The sequence below is a fragment of the Podarcis muralis genome, chromosome 18 (assembly GCF_964188315.1).
Source record: "Podarcis muralis chromosome 18, rPodMur119.hap1.1, whole genome shotgun sequence".
Lineage (NCBI taxonomy): Eukaryota > Metazoa > Chordata > Lepidosauria > Squamata > Lacertidae > Podarcis > Podarcis muralis.
Window position 1 is genome coordinate 10,503,025 of NC_135672.1, and position 16,978 is coordinate 10,520,002.

The 16,978-nt window shown below is 51.9% G+C and overlaps 1 protein-coding gene across 3 annotated transcripts in view; it reads left to right on the forward strand.

Annotated features, from left to right (window-relative positions):
• Window positions 1-15,842, forward strand: part of STK11 (serine/threonine kinase 11) — a 48,606-nt gene extending 32,764 nt beyond the window's left edge. Inside the window, exons 8-10 of one of the 3 annotated variants that reach the window (XM_077921821.1) lie at window positions 3,055-3,257; window positions 11,494-11,732; window positions 14,852-15,842. In XM_077921821.1, the coding sequence (XP_077777947.1) occupies window positions 3,055-3,257; window positions 11,494-11,708 (418 nt within the window). In that variant the 3' untranslated portion in view covers window positions 11,709-11,732; window positions 14,852-15,842. Of the gene's footprint in view, window positions 1-3,054; window positions 3,258-4,998; window positions 5,924-11,493; window positions 11,733-14,847 lie in introns of those variants that run through there. The other 2 variants (XM_028713738.2, XM_077921822.1) reach the window with 2 other exon arrangements.
• Window positions 15,843-16,978: the final 1,136 nt, after the last annotated feature.

Genomic DNA, 16,978 nt, shown 5'->3' on the forward strand with positions numbered 1-16,978 from the left:
TTTTGGATGAAGGGCGGTAGACTTCTCGGTGGTGGCGCCCGCCCTGTGGAACGCCCTCCCATCAGATGTCAAGGAAATAAACAACTACCTGACTTTTAGAAGACATCTGAAGGCAGCCCTGTTTAGGGAAGTTTTTAATGTTTGGTGTTTTTAATATTCTGTTGGAAGCCACCCAGATGGGCAAGGTATAAATTTATTAATATTAATATTACAGTGGTACCTCAGGTTACATACGCTTCAGGTTACAGACTCCGCTAACCCAGAAATAGTACCTCGGGTTAAGAACTTTGCTTCAGGATAAGAACAGAAATCGTGATCCGGCGGTGCAGCAGCAGCAGGAGGCCCCATTAGCTAAAGTGGTGCTTCAGGCTAAGAACAGTTTCAGGTTAAGAACGGACCTCCGGAACGAATTAAGTACTTAACCCGAGGTACCACTGTATTCTAGATGGGAGTGTGTGTGGATCCCATCGTCCCCCCCTTCCAAGAAAAGAAATGATAACATTAAAAAAATACACAGTCCGGAAATCCCAGCTGGAGCAGACGGGGAGCAAACGTTCAAGCAAATGACAGCAAATGGATTTAAAAGAAAGCCTGACGGTTATTTTCTAGGAAATCCTTAACTCCCAGATGGCAGCTGCAGTCCTGGGTGGGGGGGCTGGCACAGCTGTAAAAAGAATCCGTCTGCTTCCCCTCCCAACACACGGACTCCCCAGATGCTGACCTTGATAGGAGGCAATTGGTGGGGCTGATGTGATTAAGAACTCTGCGCTCCCCCCCCCCATCCCCAATTGGCAGATGGCTACAGAGCCTTGCAGTGGACGGATGGGTGGAAAAGTAGCCTATCTTCCCGAGAAGAGCTGGAAGGAGAGGGCTAGCCCTTGGGGGGCATTCCTGGGGTGGCTCAGTCGGTAGAGCACGAGATTCTTAATCTCCGGGTTGTGGGTTTGAGCCCCACGTTGGGCGAAAAAAAATTCCTGCTTTGTAGGGGGTTGGATGAAGGGACGCGGGTGGCGCTGTGGGTTAAACCACAGAGCCTAGGACTTGCCGATCAGAAGGTCGGCGGTTCGAATCCCCACGATGACGGGGTGAGCTCCCGTTGTTCCGTCCCTGCTCCTGCCAACCTAGCAGTTCGAAAGCACGAAGTGCAAGTAGATAAATAGGTACTGCTCTGGCGGGAAGGTAAACGGCGTTTCCGTGCGCTGCTCTGGTTCTCCAGAAGCGGCTTAGTCCTGCTGGCCACATGAACCAGAAGCTGTATGCCGGCTCCCTTGGCCAGTAAAGCGAGATGAGCACCGCAACCCCAGAGTCGGCCAAGACTGGACCTAATGGTCAGGGGTCCCTTTACCTTTTAGGGGGTTGGACTAGATGACCCCCAGGGTCCCTTCCAGTTCTATGATTCTAAAATGCAGGCCACACCTTTGGCTGGCTGTGCTCCACCCCTTCCTTGTGGGCTCTTGCCTGGCTGACACAGGTACTCAACCTGGAAAAAACATCCTCTCATTAGCTTGGATGAAGAGCTCTCCGTGTGCCTAGGGACAACCTTGCGCGGCTCTTAATTTAGCCGCAAAGGCAAGGAGTCGCAAATATGGCTCCGCCCATCTTTAAAGAATTGCCTCTGGCCCCCCGCGCCACTGCCACGTGGCCCTTGGAAGATTGCCCGTAAGGAAGCATGCCCCCAACCCTCCAGGCTGCAAAAGCTTCCCTGCACAGGAATAGCTCTTAATCTCCAGCTAGAGCCCCATGTTGGGCAAAAGGTTCCTCGATCGTAGAGGGTTTGGCTAGATGACCCCTGGGGTCCCTTCCAGCTCTGCAGTTCTAAGCTTCACCCAGAGACCGACCACTAAATCCAGATGGACCCAATGAGAGCCATCTTCCAAGGCTGTCTCATGGAAGATGCAGCAAGCTTGTTTCCTCCGGCTCCCGAGGGCAGGACCTGGGTCAGATCACTGGTCCATTTAGTTCAGCGCTGCCTTTGTGAGACGGGTGTTGGCAGGATGGAAGGTGTGCAGAGGAGGGCAGCCCAGAAGATCAAGGGCCTGGGGACCAAGCCTGATGAGGAGCGGTTGAAGGAGCTGGGTATGTTTAGCCTGGAAAAGAGGAGATAGCCTTCTTCCAGTATCTCAGGGGTGCCCAAACTTTTTTCAAAAAGGGCCAGATTTGATGAAGTGAACATGCGTGAGGGCCAGCCAAAGTTGTTGAGCTTTTTGGGGGATTTTACTGCCGCAGCGGCCAGATTACCGTATTTTCCGCTCTATAAGATGCACCGGACCACAAGACGCACCTAGTTTTTGGAGGAGGAAAACAAGAAAAAATTTATTCTGAATCTCAGAAGCCAGAACAGCAAGAGGGATCGCTGCGCAGAGAAAGCAGCAATCCCTCTTGCTGTTCTGGCTTCTGGGATAGCTGCGCAGCCTGCATTCGCTCCATAAGACGGACACACATTTCCCCTTACTTCTTAGGAGGGGAAAAGGTGAGTCTTATAGAGCAAAAAATGCGGTAAATTAGGCCTAGGGAAATGCCTGCAATATCTGAAGGGCTGTCCCATGGAAGAGGGAATAATTTTGTTAATATTGTTATTAAATTTTATTTATGCCCCGCCCTCCCTGGCCAGAGCCGGGGTTCAGGGCGGCTAACACCAAAAAAACCACAGTAAAAACATAATAGGAGAAAAAGGGGGGGGAGGAGAAAAGAAAAGAAAACCAATTTAAAATGCAATTTTAAAATGCAGCCTCATTTTAAAGGAGCTGATAAATCTTGTTTTCTCCTCTTGCTCCGAAGGATAGGACTCGAAGCCATGGGTTCGAGTTACAAGGAAGGAGGTTCCAACTCTGTCGGAAAGCCCTTCCTGATGTTGACCGCTGTTTCACAGCGGAAGGTGCTGGACTCTCCTTCCTTGGCGGTTTTGAAGCAGAGGTTGGGTGGCCGTCTTTGGTTGAGATTCCTGCATTGCAGAGGGTTAGACTGGATGACCCCTGGGGTCCCCCCGTGAGCCGAGGGTTCCTATCCCCGAGGACCCACCGCCTCCACTCACTTCCCTCCCTCCTTTTCCTGCAGCTGGTTTCGGAAAAAGCACGCGCAGGCCGACCCTCTGGTCCCCATCCCGCCCAGCCCGGAGACGAAGGACCGATGGCGGAGTATGACGGTGGTGCCTTACCTTGAAGACCTGCACGGCTACAACGAAGAGGAGGACGACGACGACTTGAAAGATGACTACTTGGAGGACGAGATCATCTACACTCAGGACTTCACCGTGCCAGGTAAGGGAGCCGGGAGGCGGCAGGGGATGGTTCCCGTTGGTCGTGGGGGGCCCAGCCAAGTTTACAGCAGGGCTGGATTTAGGTTTGATGAGGCCCTAAGCTACTGAAGAGGGGCGCGGGTGGCGCTGTGGGTTAAACCACAGAGCCTAGGACTTGCTGATCCGAAGGTCGGCGGTTCGAATCCCCGCAATGACAGGGTGAGCTCCCGTTGCTCGCTCCCTGCTCCTGCCAACCTAGCAGTTCGAAAGCACGTCAAAGTGCAAGTAGATCAATAGGTACCGCTCCGGCGGGAAGGTAAACGGCGTGTCCGTGCGCTGCTCTGGTTCGCCAGAAGCGGCTTAGTCCTGCTGGCCACATGACCCAGAAGCTGTACGCCGGCTCCCTCGGCCAGTAAAGCGAGATGAGCGCCGCAAACCCAGAGTCGTCCGCGACTGGACCTAGTGGTCAGGGGTCCTTTTACCTTTAAGCTACTGAAGGCACTAATTGTTGTCAACACCCGTCCGTCTCAAGAGACAATGGAGTACGTCTCTGGGGGTGAAGCCAAATTGATGCATTTACAGCATCGAAGGGACTTCCCCGGGGAGCAAGCCTGGGCCGTGTGTCCGGAGGTCTTGGGCTGCCCAGAGGGCAAGACCCCCCCCCCCCCAGCTACCGGGTCCGAAGGAAAGCAGAGCAAGACATTTGGCACCAGTTTGGGTCAGGGCCAGATTTAGGTTTGACGAGGCCCTCAGCTACTGAAGGTAACGGGGCCCTTTCCATGTCCAGCTGTCCTTTGTCAACCACAAATTGTCGCTGTTTTTGTGTGTGGAATGTATGCTATATGGTAATTGATAGACCTAACAGATATCTGAAGCCATTTGCACATGTGGTCATGCAACCAGTCGATGCAGAATGTAGGCACCCTATATATAGAAAGGAGCAAACCAGGGATATTTTAGGGAGCAGGCTAGCAGGGCGGGCCCATGACTTACATCATAGGAGCCTACACAACACAAAACACTGTTGCTGGATGTAGGTTTCATTTTATTTGTTTTTTATCATATTTTGGAAATGTACATTCAGGTTTTTTTCCTCTTTACATTTTTTGGGGCTTGTTTAGCTTATGCATAAATCCAGCACTGCCTTCCAGGGAGGAATGACCTACAAGCTAAGAAGAGCTCAGTTTGAGCGCTTGGCTATGTTGTTAAGATGGCTTGCTTCGTTCTTTGCTATGCATTTTGCGTTTTTTACATTGCGATTTTGTGTTGCGGACCACCCCCAGGATCTACAGATGTTGGACAGTAAACTAATTTAGATAATAGCAACCGTAGTATTGTTCAGATGGCAGTGGAGTCCATAACCAGGGGAACGGCTTCCCTGCAGATGTGCTGGGGGGGGGGCAGGGGATGAAAAATTACTTGCCTTCGTTGTGTCCCTGAAATCAGCTAGAAGGGGGGTGGCTTGCGTCTCCAAGGTTTGCATTAATCATGCAACTAGCAGTTGCCATCGAAATTACTCAACTGCCCGTTGCAAACCAGGTTTGTTATCAAAATTTACAGACCGTTTGCATTGAGCAAATGAAAGTTGCCTTTCCAGCTGAATTTGGGGGAACGATTTGAAGCATCTGTCGCGTTCCGCTATTTCGATTGCTTTCGTTGGATTTGCTCCTTTGCAAGCCGCCGAAATCTACACTTCCGACTTGGGTTGCCTGCCGCGCGCGTTGTCCCACCCTCCCTCCCTGACGGTGTTGCGTTTTCCTCAGGTGACGACAGCGAGGCAGGGCTTAGAGAGGACGAGAGCGCAGATCAGGAAGGATATTTTGCACTCCTCTTCGGGGAAGGAGATTCCGCCGCCGCCGCCACCAGCTCAGAGGAAGGAAGGAGGCTTAGCTTAGATGAGAAGAGAGCTCAGGAGAAAGTGGAAGACAACAAGGCAGCTTGCTTTTCCACCAGCTAGGACCAGTCCCTGGCCTCGAACCGGGAATGGGTGGGCGGGAGGTTGTTGGGGAAAGAGCGCCTTTTAAACAATAGGTGCCCTTCCAAAATGCCCAGATCGCGGCCGGTCACCTTGCAAGTTCCTTGCCTTCTTGGAAAGTTAATGTACGTTCTTGGCGGCACTTCTCAGTGCTGAAGTTCCGTGCCAGGGCCACTTCTTGGTGTTCCCCGGTCACAGTTTCCACGTTCTGCACCCACCCAGAGCTCCAGCTCCCCTCCTGTGCCATGCCCTGCCAGCGCCCTTCTGATGTTTCAGGCCTCTATGGCTCCCTTTGGCCGTGCTCGCGGCCCTAGCCCGAAACCTCCGGCCGACTTGGCGCAAAACGCCAACCCCCGCCTCTCTGCGCTGTGTCGGCCCCCTCTGTGGGCACCGGCGGCGGATCATCATCGCTGCGGCGTTAATCGCTGCCGTTATCTGCCGCCCGTCGAATCAGCCACATCCTGGAGAGTTGTCAGTCGGCGATCTTGACAACGTGGTGGGTTGGCTTCTCCCTTCCTTGGCACACCCACCCACCCCTGGGGAACAACGGCTCTTAAAAAGTTCTGCCGCCCCACCCACCCCCTTTTATCCAGATTTATTGTTATTGTTGCTTTTAAAAGGTTTTCTTTTCCGGAGAAAAGCTGTTCTTTTCCTCCTTCCGCGACCTTCGGTTTGAAGAGCGAAATAAAAAGCTTTGTTGCGTTTTGAAAGTCTCCCTTTTAAAATAACGTTTTCAATCCGACTCTTCGCTTTAGAAGCTTTGCAGTTCGGCTTACGGGGCAGGGTCGGTTATCTGCCGAAGAATATCCCCTGAGTTTTGTATGATCTTCCCGAACGCGCGGAAGGCATAAAAACACACACCACTATTTTTAAAACCAGCTCGGAACGGGTGCAAAATAAGCCCGAGTTCCCAAACATTTTGTGGCCCAGTGGAAAGAACCTTTGCGAGTGGAGCAAAAACCTCTGGGTCTGTGGAGAGTTTCTTGACAGAGAAGGCAGTGCAAGCCTTCCTGACAGGTTAGCAGAAAAGGTAAGATTGTGCCTGCGGTGGAGAAAGTCGATAGGTGGGTTTTTCTCTCATAATAATGAAACTCTGGGGTCATTCAGCACAGACCAAAGAAAATGTCATTTGCACAGTGCAGAGTTCATAGAAAAAGAGAAAGGGACCCGAGGGTCATCTAGTCCAACCCCCTGCAGTGCAGGAATTTTGGCTAAAGCATCCATGGCAGGTGGCCACCCAGCCTCTCCTTTCTTGTCACTCTGAAGCCATGGATTCGAGTCCTGCCTTCCAGAGCAGGAGAAAACAAGCATGCTCCCTCTTCCGTGTGACAGCCCTTAAGATATTTGAAGCGTTCAACTGTGGAACTCCCTGCCACAGGGGGCAGCCATGGGCCGCCGCCTTGGATGGCTCTAAAAGAAGGCCGCACAAATCCGAGGAGCAGAATCCGTAGCCAGGACAGCTGCTCTCTGCCCCTGCGGTCAGAAGCACAGTATACATCCAGGAGGCTAAGTTCGGTCAGAATTGGGTACGCACTCCCAGCCTTAACGCTAAATACATTTCTTCTCCTAAAAGGTAAAGGGACCCCTGCCCATTAGGTCCAGTTGTGGCCGACTCTGGGGTTGCGGCGCTCATCTCGCTTTACTGGCCGAGGGAGCCGGCGTACAGCTTCCGGGTCATGTGGCCAGCATGACTAAGCCGCTTCTGGCGAACCAGAGCAGCGCACGGAAACGCCGTTTACCTTCCCACTGGAGCGGTACCTATTTATCTACTTGCACTTTGACGTGCTTTCGAACTGCTAAGTTGGCTCACCCCGTCATTGCGGGGATTCGAACCGCCGACCTTCTGATCGGCAAGTCCTAGGCTCTGTGGTTTAACCCACAGCGCCACCTGTGTCCCTATTTTCTTCTCCTACCACACTACAAATAAAAGCTTGGCGGGGGGAGCACCAATATTTCACCCGCTTGGGCAGAATTCCTTAAATTAGATCTAAAGCACGCAGCCAGGGTTTGGGGAGGTTGAGGAGAAGAAGAATACAAACTCTTTGACCTCTGCACTAAGATGGAATCGGTGGAGGTTTTAATCTCACATCCCATTGGCTTTTCCCACCCGAGATACCTGCTTGGGCAGAAGAGCCGTTGAGCGAAACAGTTGCGAGGGACACCGGCTCACTCGCTGTCGCCCGTGGAACTGCTTTTAAGAAATAAACACCTGAGCCAGGGTACCGCAATATTGAAATAGCCCTTGCCATCTCCGCAGCTACGCGAGCTACGGGAATCGATTCCCTTCCGGCCCCTCGGGGTGTCCTGCTTTCCAAAGTCATGAGGTCTAGCAACTTGGGAGTTAGGGCGTTTGCTTGAAGCAGCTGCTGCGAGGCGGCATGCCCGAACGGCGCTGCACGGTTGCAGATTCGGGCTGCGCCCCAACCGACGGAGGACCCCTGTGGGTGAAAGTGGCAGTTTTGCCACCCTCTCCAGAAACCCTTTTGTGGATATCTTCCTATATGAATAGAAATGTAGGGTGTCGTCAGGTTCTGCATCTGCGCCGGGGGGGGGGGGGAGAGAGACTTGGCATAGCAGAGGGGTCCCATTTTTGTGCAGGGTTTGGGGTGCCGTGTTAAGAGAGCGCCAGAAAAAAACCCTTTTTCGGGATGGCGACTCCCGCAGCGTTTGAGAACACCAGCTAAGCTGCAGGCAGAGGTGGCAGCACAGGGAGAAAAGAAAACCAGGAGAGTGAGTCACTTGCGGAGGCAGGAGCTGGCTTACATTGCGGGGAGGGAAACTCATTAAGCTTCCCATTGATCAGAAGAAGAAGGTGCTTTGGGGGGGGGGGTGGCCGCTTTGCATTTCCCCCCCTTCCTCTGCTCCCTCCTTCCCTGCCGAAACGCTTTAAAATTGATGTTGCTTGGCTGAATGTACTTGCATATATAGATATAAAATCCTCAATACACTATTCTATTCTTTACTTGGCTAGGAAAGTAGAGGCCCCCCCTCTCTTTTCTGCTCCCCCCCCAAAAAAAAACCCCCACCCTCTCCTCCCATTTCTGGGAACCCCACGGTTAAGAACCCGAAAGGGTTTGCCACTCTCTCCAGAAACCCTTTTGTGGATATCTTCCTATATGAATAGAAAGGCAGGGTGTCGTCAGGTTCTGCATATGCAGCAATGGAGGGAGGGGAGGCCCTCTGTTTCTTTCTTTGTTAGTTGCCTTTTGTGCCCCCTGCCTAAACGGCTTCTGGAGCAGAAAGCCGAGGCAGTTGGTCTCTCCGCAGGACAACTGCGTTAGAAGAAGGAGGGGGGAAACCAAAACCCTCCACGACACACAAGGCAAAGGGGACAGGGAGGGAAGAGGAAAACCCAAAACCCCGGCGACGATTTCTGAAAGAGGTGCTCTTATAAGAATGATCCGCTGACTCGGTTCAAGGGCAGCCAGTGTCTTTTTGCTTGATTGCTTTTATTTCATTTTTATTTGTTAACATTTGCATTCCACCTCTACCTTCCACGGAGCTCAAGTTGGTTTTCCTCCTCCCTGTTCCATCCTCACAGCAACCCTGTGATGTAGCTTAGGCTAAGAGACGGCAGCCGCCCCAAAAGTCACCCAGCAAGCTTCAGGGTGGATTGGGGTTTTGAACCCTGGTCAGCCAGCTCATAGCACAACGCTCTAACCATTGTGCCGCACTTCTGCTCCACCCCACTGTCCTGCGAAGGCCAGGACACATGCAAAAAAAAGATACAGCACATCAAATTGAGATGAATAAATGGGGATGAACGGGCTGCTACTCGTGAGCAAAAGGCCCTCTCTGGGGATCCATGCAAGGGGTCTTTGAAGCAACCTCTTTTGCAAAGGTCTTAGGCAACGGCGTGTTGTTGTTTTTTTGGAGGGGAGGGCCTGGAGCTCCCCAGAGAGAAAGGACGGCACGCTTTGGGTCGTGCGTAAGTCCTTTACGGTGGTGACTTACGTCTCCCTGGGGGGCCCCCGTGGGTGCTGTGACGGGAATCTGCGTCCTTGGGCGAAAAAAAGCAATCTGCAGTCGCCCCTTCTCCTGGCTCCGGTTGAGTCATCCGGCTTGAAAAAGCCACCGCTCCTCTGCGTGAAAATTACCTTGGCAGGATCTGCCGGGAGGCACCGGCAGCGGCGGGGGGAGCGAGTGCGAGAGCAGCAGACGCGATCACAGAGGGCATTGTTAGCCGAAGGCACGATTGACGTCCTCCTTCCCTCCCACCCGCCCCCGTAGCTGAGCTAAGCAATTGTCGCTCTGCCTCATTTATATATTTTTTTACGCTTGCTTGCGGGAAAGCAAATCGCTTGCACTCTTCGTGGTTTGTTTCCCCCCCCCTGGCATGGCGTTGCCGGGCGGTGTTGTAAACAAAAATTTGCCCTTTTCCCTTATGGGGTATCCAAGAGCCCATATAGAGTCCTTACATAGGTTCCCTATTGGTAGGAGAAGAGAACAGAGGCCAACCAGAGAATATTGAGAAGCAAAGCAGCTAGTAAGCTTGGCCTTTATGGATCTGTTGCAACAGGGTGCTCCCCTCACCTGCAGGAGAGAGGAGGGACCCAGAAAAATGGCTTGCAAGGCCTTATAAAGACTATTGAAATTGCCCCCCTGTAGATCAAGACCCCCTGTAGATCAAGGGACGCGGGTGGCGCTGTGGGTTAAAGCCTCAGCGACTAGGACTTGCCGATCGTAAGGTCGGCGGTTCGAATCCCCGCGGCAGGGTGCGCTCCTGTTGCTCGGTCCCAGCGCCTGCCAACCTAGCAGTTCGAAAGCACTCCCGGGTGCAAGTAGATAAATAGGGACCACTTACCAGCGGGAAGGTAAACGGCGTCCCGTGTGCTGCGCTGGCTCGCCAGATGCAGCTTGTCACGCTGGCCACGTGACCCGGAAGTGTCTCCGGACAGCGCTGGCCCCCGGCCTCTTGAGTGAGATGGGCGCACAACCCCAGAGTCTGTCAAGACTGGCCCGTACGGGCAGGGGTACCTTTACCTTTTAGATCAAGACCACCCCCAGAAACATCATACCTACATCACAGAAGGGGTGTAACCTAAGACCACCCTTCAGATACATCCCACCTACATCACAGAAATTTTAATACTGTTTTTCTCCTGTTGTTGTTTATCTCCTGTCCGGCAGGTTACTTGATTGGATTTCCTGGGTAGCCTGGCCAGTCTTTTGTAATGATAAATACTTAGTTCTTGGGCCAGGTCACAGGCTCACATCTTATTCATATCTTAAATGTGTCCTTAAGACAGGATTTGTGAAGAAAAAGACAATGGGGAGGCTTTTCCATTTTGACCTTGCAGAGAAAACATTTGGTCAGTTTGGGAATCAAAATGGTTCCAGGTCGGTCTTCCTGTGCTGATCTATGTATGTGGTTGGTTGGTACACTTATGAACATTGCCATATATCTAAGACCATACAATTCCTATCACAGCGGTAGTTGAGAAGACCCAGCTGTGGCGCCGGCGCTCACGACATCCCAGATTCGCCTGGGAGAAGACTTGAGTTCGAATCCTCCCGCTCGCTGTGCCTCTCGCAGCCGAAACCTACTTTGTAGGGTCGTCTTGGGCACCGGATTGGGGGCAGAGCAAAACAACTCCCATCATCCGTAGCTAACAGGATCAGTGGTCAGGGATGATGGGAGTTGTAGTCCCAAAACATCTGGAAAGGCCGAGTTTGCCTATGCCTGGTATAAAGTTACCGAAAGGACGATGGGAGTTGTAGTCCCAAAACATCTGGACGGGCCAGAGTTTGCCTGTGCCTGCTATAGAGTTACCGAAAGGATGATGGGAGTTGTAGTCCCCAAACATCTGGAAGGGCCAAAGTTTGCCTATGCCTGCTATAGAGCAGTGTTCCCCAACCTTGGGCCTCCAGCTGTTTTTGGACTACAACTCCCATCATCCCTCGCTAGCAAGACCAGTGGTCAAGGATGATGGGAATTGTAGTCCAAAAACAGCTGGAGGCCCAAGGTTGGGGAACACTGCTATAGAGTTACTGAAAGGATGATGGGAGTTGTAGTCCCAAAACATCTGGAGGGCCCAGTTTGCCTATGCCTGCTCTATACCAATTCTCCCTAAAAGAAACGCTTCTGGTTTGTTTGTTTTTTAAATTAAAAGTTATTTTGAGTGTTTTCTCCAGTTCACTTATAAACCATTTCCCAGGAAGTTCCCACGTTTGAGGTTTAGATCCTCTTGTCTGCCCTCTGCACATGCCCCGTGGCACAGACCTCCCCTGTACCTCCTCTTTTTTGTGTTTTTTTCCGTGTTCCCGTGCGTTTGCCTTCCAGGACAGGTGCCTGAGGAGGAAGCGAGGCAGAACGGGCAGAGCCGCTGCAGCCGGGGGCTCCCCAAGCCGGTCTGCATGAACGGGACGGAGCCAGCCCAGCTCGGCGGGAAGACGAAGGCCGAGCGGAGGGCCAGCGCCTCGTCCAACCCTTCGCGCAAAGCCTCATCTTCCACCAGCAGCAAGATTCGGAAGCTCTCCACCTGCAAGCAGCAGTGACGGCCGGAGCATCGCCCACCACAGGTCTGTAGGTCTTCCTCTCCGCCTTCCTCTCTCCTTCGGCGCTTTGGGGTGGGAAGAAAGTGTCCAGAAAGGTAGTGCCGCCCAGTGGTTAGAGCTCTTGCTTTGCATGCGGAAGGCCCCAGCTTCAGTCTCCAGGAGGGCCCTTGCCAGTCACTTGAGGCAGCGCTGAACAGCATGGGTCAGGGATTTGACTCGTAGAATCGTATAAAGCGGGAATAATAATAATAATAATAATAATAATAATAATAATAATAATAATAAAAATTTTTTATACCCCGCCCTCCCCAGCCACTCTGGGCGGCTTCCAACAAAACACTAAAACACAATAACCTATTAAACATTAAAAGCTTCCCTAAACAGGGCTGCCTTTAGATGTCTTCTAAAAGTTTGGTAGTTATTTTTCTCTTTGACATCTGGTGGGAGGAAGTTCCACAGGGCGGGTGCCACCACCGAGAAGGCCCTCTGCCTGGTTCCCTGTAACTTGGCTTCTCATAGCGAGGGAACCGCCAGAAGGCCCTCGGCGCCAGACCTCAGTGTCCGGGCAGTATCAAATTAACCAGAGGAACTCACTGCCACAAGGTGTTCCGCATGCATTCGGGGCCACCTAGACTCGCTAGCATCCTTTCTGGGATGTTTTAATCCCCCCCCCCCAAAAAAAATTAAGAGGGAGCTTCCGACTCTGACGTACTAACCAAAGCAGAGTTTTTTGTAATTTTTGTTTTTAATGCATGTATTGTGCCTCTGAGCTTAAGCGAGCAGGGACCGCGGAGGGGGGCAGACGCGATCAGCTCGTGCACCCGGCTTTCATCTGACTTGACGTATATCCCTCCCTTTCCCAGCTCTGCAGAAAACCCCGAATCCCTCCTCCTCTCTCTCTCATGTCTCCCCAGCCCGAACAAAACAATAATAACAAAATCCCTCCCCGGCTGTTTTCGCCCAGCTCTCCTGATTCATAAGCTCAGCCCAGGAAGAAAGAAGAGAAAATTATTCATCTGTGATCTGCCCACCCCCGCCTGGCCTCGCCGCAGCAATGCACTTAGCCGGTGGCGCCTTCTCTTCCTTGCAACTCGCCCCCCCCCCCCAAAAAAAGCTTTTATCTCCTTGGCTCGCAACCAGGTTTCTCCATTCTCTCCCCTCCCTCTTCGGTTCTTCTTCTTTCGCCTCCTTCCTAAGTCTCCGAATAGCTTCGGAAAATAAGATGGAATGAGTTATCTCATGCAAGCGAGACTGAATCTGTATCAGGAGGGGGGTGTCCCCCCAAAAAAACACAAAAAAACTCCAAGATAAAGGGATTTGGAGGCGCATTCCCCCCCCAAAAAATGGTGGCTGTCGAGCTTTCGCTTTGCCAGGCAAGCCCCCAAATAATTCAGCTGAAATCTAGCCTCCTGGCCCTTCATTCGATCAAGTCCTTTGCAGCAGCAAAAGAAGAAAATATCTTTTGCTTTTTGGAAACAGCCGGTCGTTTTTCCATCTCTTCTTCCCCTCCAGGCTAAACCTTTCTCCATCTCGACCTCCCCCCCTTCTATGAACTGCCCACCCCAACCCGTGTTCCAGTTTGCCTTCGGCCGCTTTTGCTTCGCCCCAGAACTGGACGCAGGTTTTCTGCTTTAATTTGGGGGCCGAAGCGAAACCAAGACTTTGGAAGCGTTTGGCTTCTTTGCAGACCCGTCGCGCTGCTGGATCGTGGTTTTTATTTTTACTTCTTGTTCAAGGTAGCTTTGAACTTACTCCCAGTAGACCTGCTGTAAGTTAGCAGGGTTTGTTTTCTGTGGATCTCCTCTGCAGACCCAGAAAGCCATGACAAATGCTAAAAAGATTCCTCTCTGCCCTGGCCAGCTGCCCCTGCTAAGCCTCGCTAAGGCTTTTCACCTTCTGCCTTTAAAGACCCCAGACATCGGGCCACGGACTGTTTTCCGGTGCTTGCTAAAAACATTTCTGCTTGGACGGGCCAACCCAGACGTTTTAAAAGCTTGCGCAAGCTCCGAACTGCTTTTATCCTGTTGTTAAAAGATGGAATGTCTTAAATTAAGTGTTGCCAATTTTTCTCAGAATCGGAGAACTGTGGGGTTGGAAGGGGACCATAGCGGTCATTTAGTCCAATGCAATGCAGGGATCTTTTTTCCCCAGCGTGGGGCTCTCTCTCTCTTGTTTAAAAAAAAAATGTCACCTGTTGTTAACCTGTGTGAGTGCCTGGAGGCTGTTGGAGGATGGGTGGTGGCTAATGGATTGAGGTTGAATCCTGACAAGACAGAAGTACTGTTTTTGGGGGACAGGAGGCGGGCGGGTGTGGAGGATTCCCTGGTCCTGAATGGGGTCACTGTGCCCCCTGAAGAACCAGGTGCGCAGCCTGGGAGTCATTTTGGACTCACAGCTGTCCATGGAGGTGCAGGTCAGTTCTGTATCCAGGGCGGCTCCATCTGGTACGCAGGATGAGACCCTCCCTGCCCGCAGACTATCTCACCAGAGTGGTGCATGCTCTGGTTATCTCCCGCTTGGACTACTGCCATGCACTCTACGTGGGGCTCCCTTTGAAGGTGACTCGGAAACTACAACTAATCCAGAACGCGGCAGCTAGACTGGGGACTGGGAGCGGCCGCCGAGACCATATAACACCGGTCTTGAAAGACCTACACTGGCTCCCAGTACGTTTCCGAGCACAATTCAAAGTGTTGGTGCTGACCTTTAAAGCCCTAAACAGCCCAGTATCCCTGAAGGAGCGTCTCCACTCCCACCGCCCTGTGGAACGCCCTCCCATCAGATGTCAAAGAGCTAAACAACTACCTGACATTCAGAAGACATCTGAAGGCAGCCCTGTTCAGGGAAGTTTTTAACGTGCGACATCTTAAGTGTATTTTTGGTCTTTGTGGAAGCCGCCCAGAGTGGCGGGGTACGAATAATAAGTTATTATTATTGAATGAACGGCTGTATGCAGATGTTGTTAATAAACAATAATAATAATTGTAGTGGGGTTTTTAAAGTATTAAATTATGCACTCTTTTGCACATGGGTAAGTGTGACACAACAGAACAGTATGCAATAAATCGCAGAACTTTTTCTGACGTCCGATTTTTCTCTCTCTCCCTCCCCTCTTTTCTTTTTTTAAAACTCTTCGCAGCCAGAGCCCCGAATTACTGCGCTTGGCGGCCGCCGTATCCCCTCCTCGGCTCTCTGTGCTCCCCCCCCTTGGCCGTTCCCTTGCCCGCCCCCCAGGCTGGCATCCCTGGTAGCCGACCCCCAGTAGACCCCCGCTTGCAATCCAAAAAAGAGAGAGCCAAGAAACAGGAAGAGAAACACCTTTTTGTAAAGAAAATAAAAGACGCAATCCTCTTTTTATTTGGGGAGGGGGGCAGAAGAAGAAGAAGACACCCGACGCCGATTCAGCAAATCCTGCTTTTTTTAGACTGAGAAGAAGAAAAAGCCTGGCTGTGCTTCACCTCCTGAAATCCTGTCTTGTGTGGCCATCCGGATTCCCACGACTTGTTGGGGGGGCGGGTTTGAAGTGGGAGGGGGCTGCTCCTGGTTGGTGGGGGGGCTTTTTGAGATGAGGGGGGGGAGTTCCCTCCAGGACTTGGCACATCTCGCCTCCCGCCACTCCTCCTTGTGTTAGAATTTTTGAAAGCCATCGACACGCACTTTATGTAGTAGACTACTGTTATATAATATATATATTATATATTATATTTTTTTTCCTCCCCTACCCCTTCTTTTTCTTTCTTTCTTTTTTCGGCCCCCTCCTCCCTCTCTTCCCCCCTCCCTCTTTTTTTTTTGGGGGGGGGAGGGCGGTTTATATTTGCAGTTATCTTTAGAGAACTTCCTTGCACATTTGTGACCGTATCTGAAATAAATGGAAAGAGCTGGGGAGGGGAACGTCGCGGCCTGCAAAAATTGAGGGGGGGGGAGAGAGAAGAGAGGTTCAGAAAGTGGGGAGGGGGCGTCATGGGGAGGGGAAAACCCGGTATTTAAAACGTCAACAAAAAATCACCACACTATTAAAACGAAAATAAAAAAATCTGCATGCTGTTTATAAGGGCTGGAGCAAAGGGAAGTGAGTGCTTTTTTTTTTCTTTCCTTTTTTTTCTTTTTTTTAAAGAAAATAAAAGTCAAAATGGAGCCATGGGTTTCTGAGCCTGTTTTTTTTTAGGGGGGGGGCGCGGTGCTGATTTAGCCCAGCCTGGGAGGAAAAAAAACATTGAGCTAGATACAGTGGTACCTCGGGTTACATACGCTTCAGGTTACATGCGCTTCAGGTTACAGACTATACTAACCCAGAAATAGTGCTTCAGGTTAAGAACTTTGCTACAGGATGAGAACAGAAATTGTGCTCCGGCGGCGTGGCAGCAGCAGGAGGCCCCATTAGCTAAAGTGGTGCTTCAGGTTAAGAACCGTTTCAGGTTAAGAACGGACCTCCGGAACGAATTAAGTACGCAACCAGAGGTACCACTGTATTGGCGCAGGGAGATGCCCAAGTCTTCCATAATAGGAGTGTTTGGGTGGTTGCAGTTCTGGGGTGCGGCAAAGACCCCCTTGGACTTTGGGGGGACACCCTACACTCTGAGATACAGAGAGGGAAGGAGGCGAGAGCTTTGTCCATTAAGGGAGCCCTAGCCAACACACTTAGGTCCCTCTCCCTGGGAGAACGTGGGGCGATTCCCTGACTCGGAGGCAAGATTCCTGCCTCCAACTGGACCCCTGGCGCCTCCACGTTTGTCACCATTTCTTGCACATATAGCCCAATTTTCCCCTCCCAGGAGTACGTGCTTCTCCTTTAAAAGGTAAAGGGACCCCTGACCATTAGGTCCAGTTGTGGCCGACTCTGGGGTTGCGGCGCTCGCCTCGCTTTACTGGCTGAGGGAGCTGGCGTACAGCTTCCGGGTCGTGTGGCCAGCAGGACTAAGCCGCTTCTGGCGAACCAGAGCAGCGCACGGAAACGCCGTTTACCTTCCCGCCGGAGCGGTACCTATTTATCTACTTGCACTTTGACGTGCTTTCAAATTGCTAGGTTGGCAGGAGCAGGGACCGAGCAACGGGAGCTCACCCCATCGCGGGGATTCGAACCGCCGACCTTCCTTTAAACCCTGAAAATTAGACTTGAGGCACAGCGAGGTCACCTGGTGGGTTAGTTGGCCGAGCAGGGATTCGAACCCAGGTCTCGGTCTGACGCAGAAGGCTGCAGCACGCCGTATCGTTTGCTGTCTGCTGGGAAAGAGCCTTTTTCCGTTGCGGCTGCAGTTCAGAGCTCTCTCGGC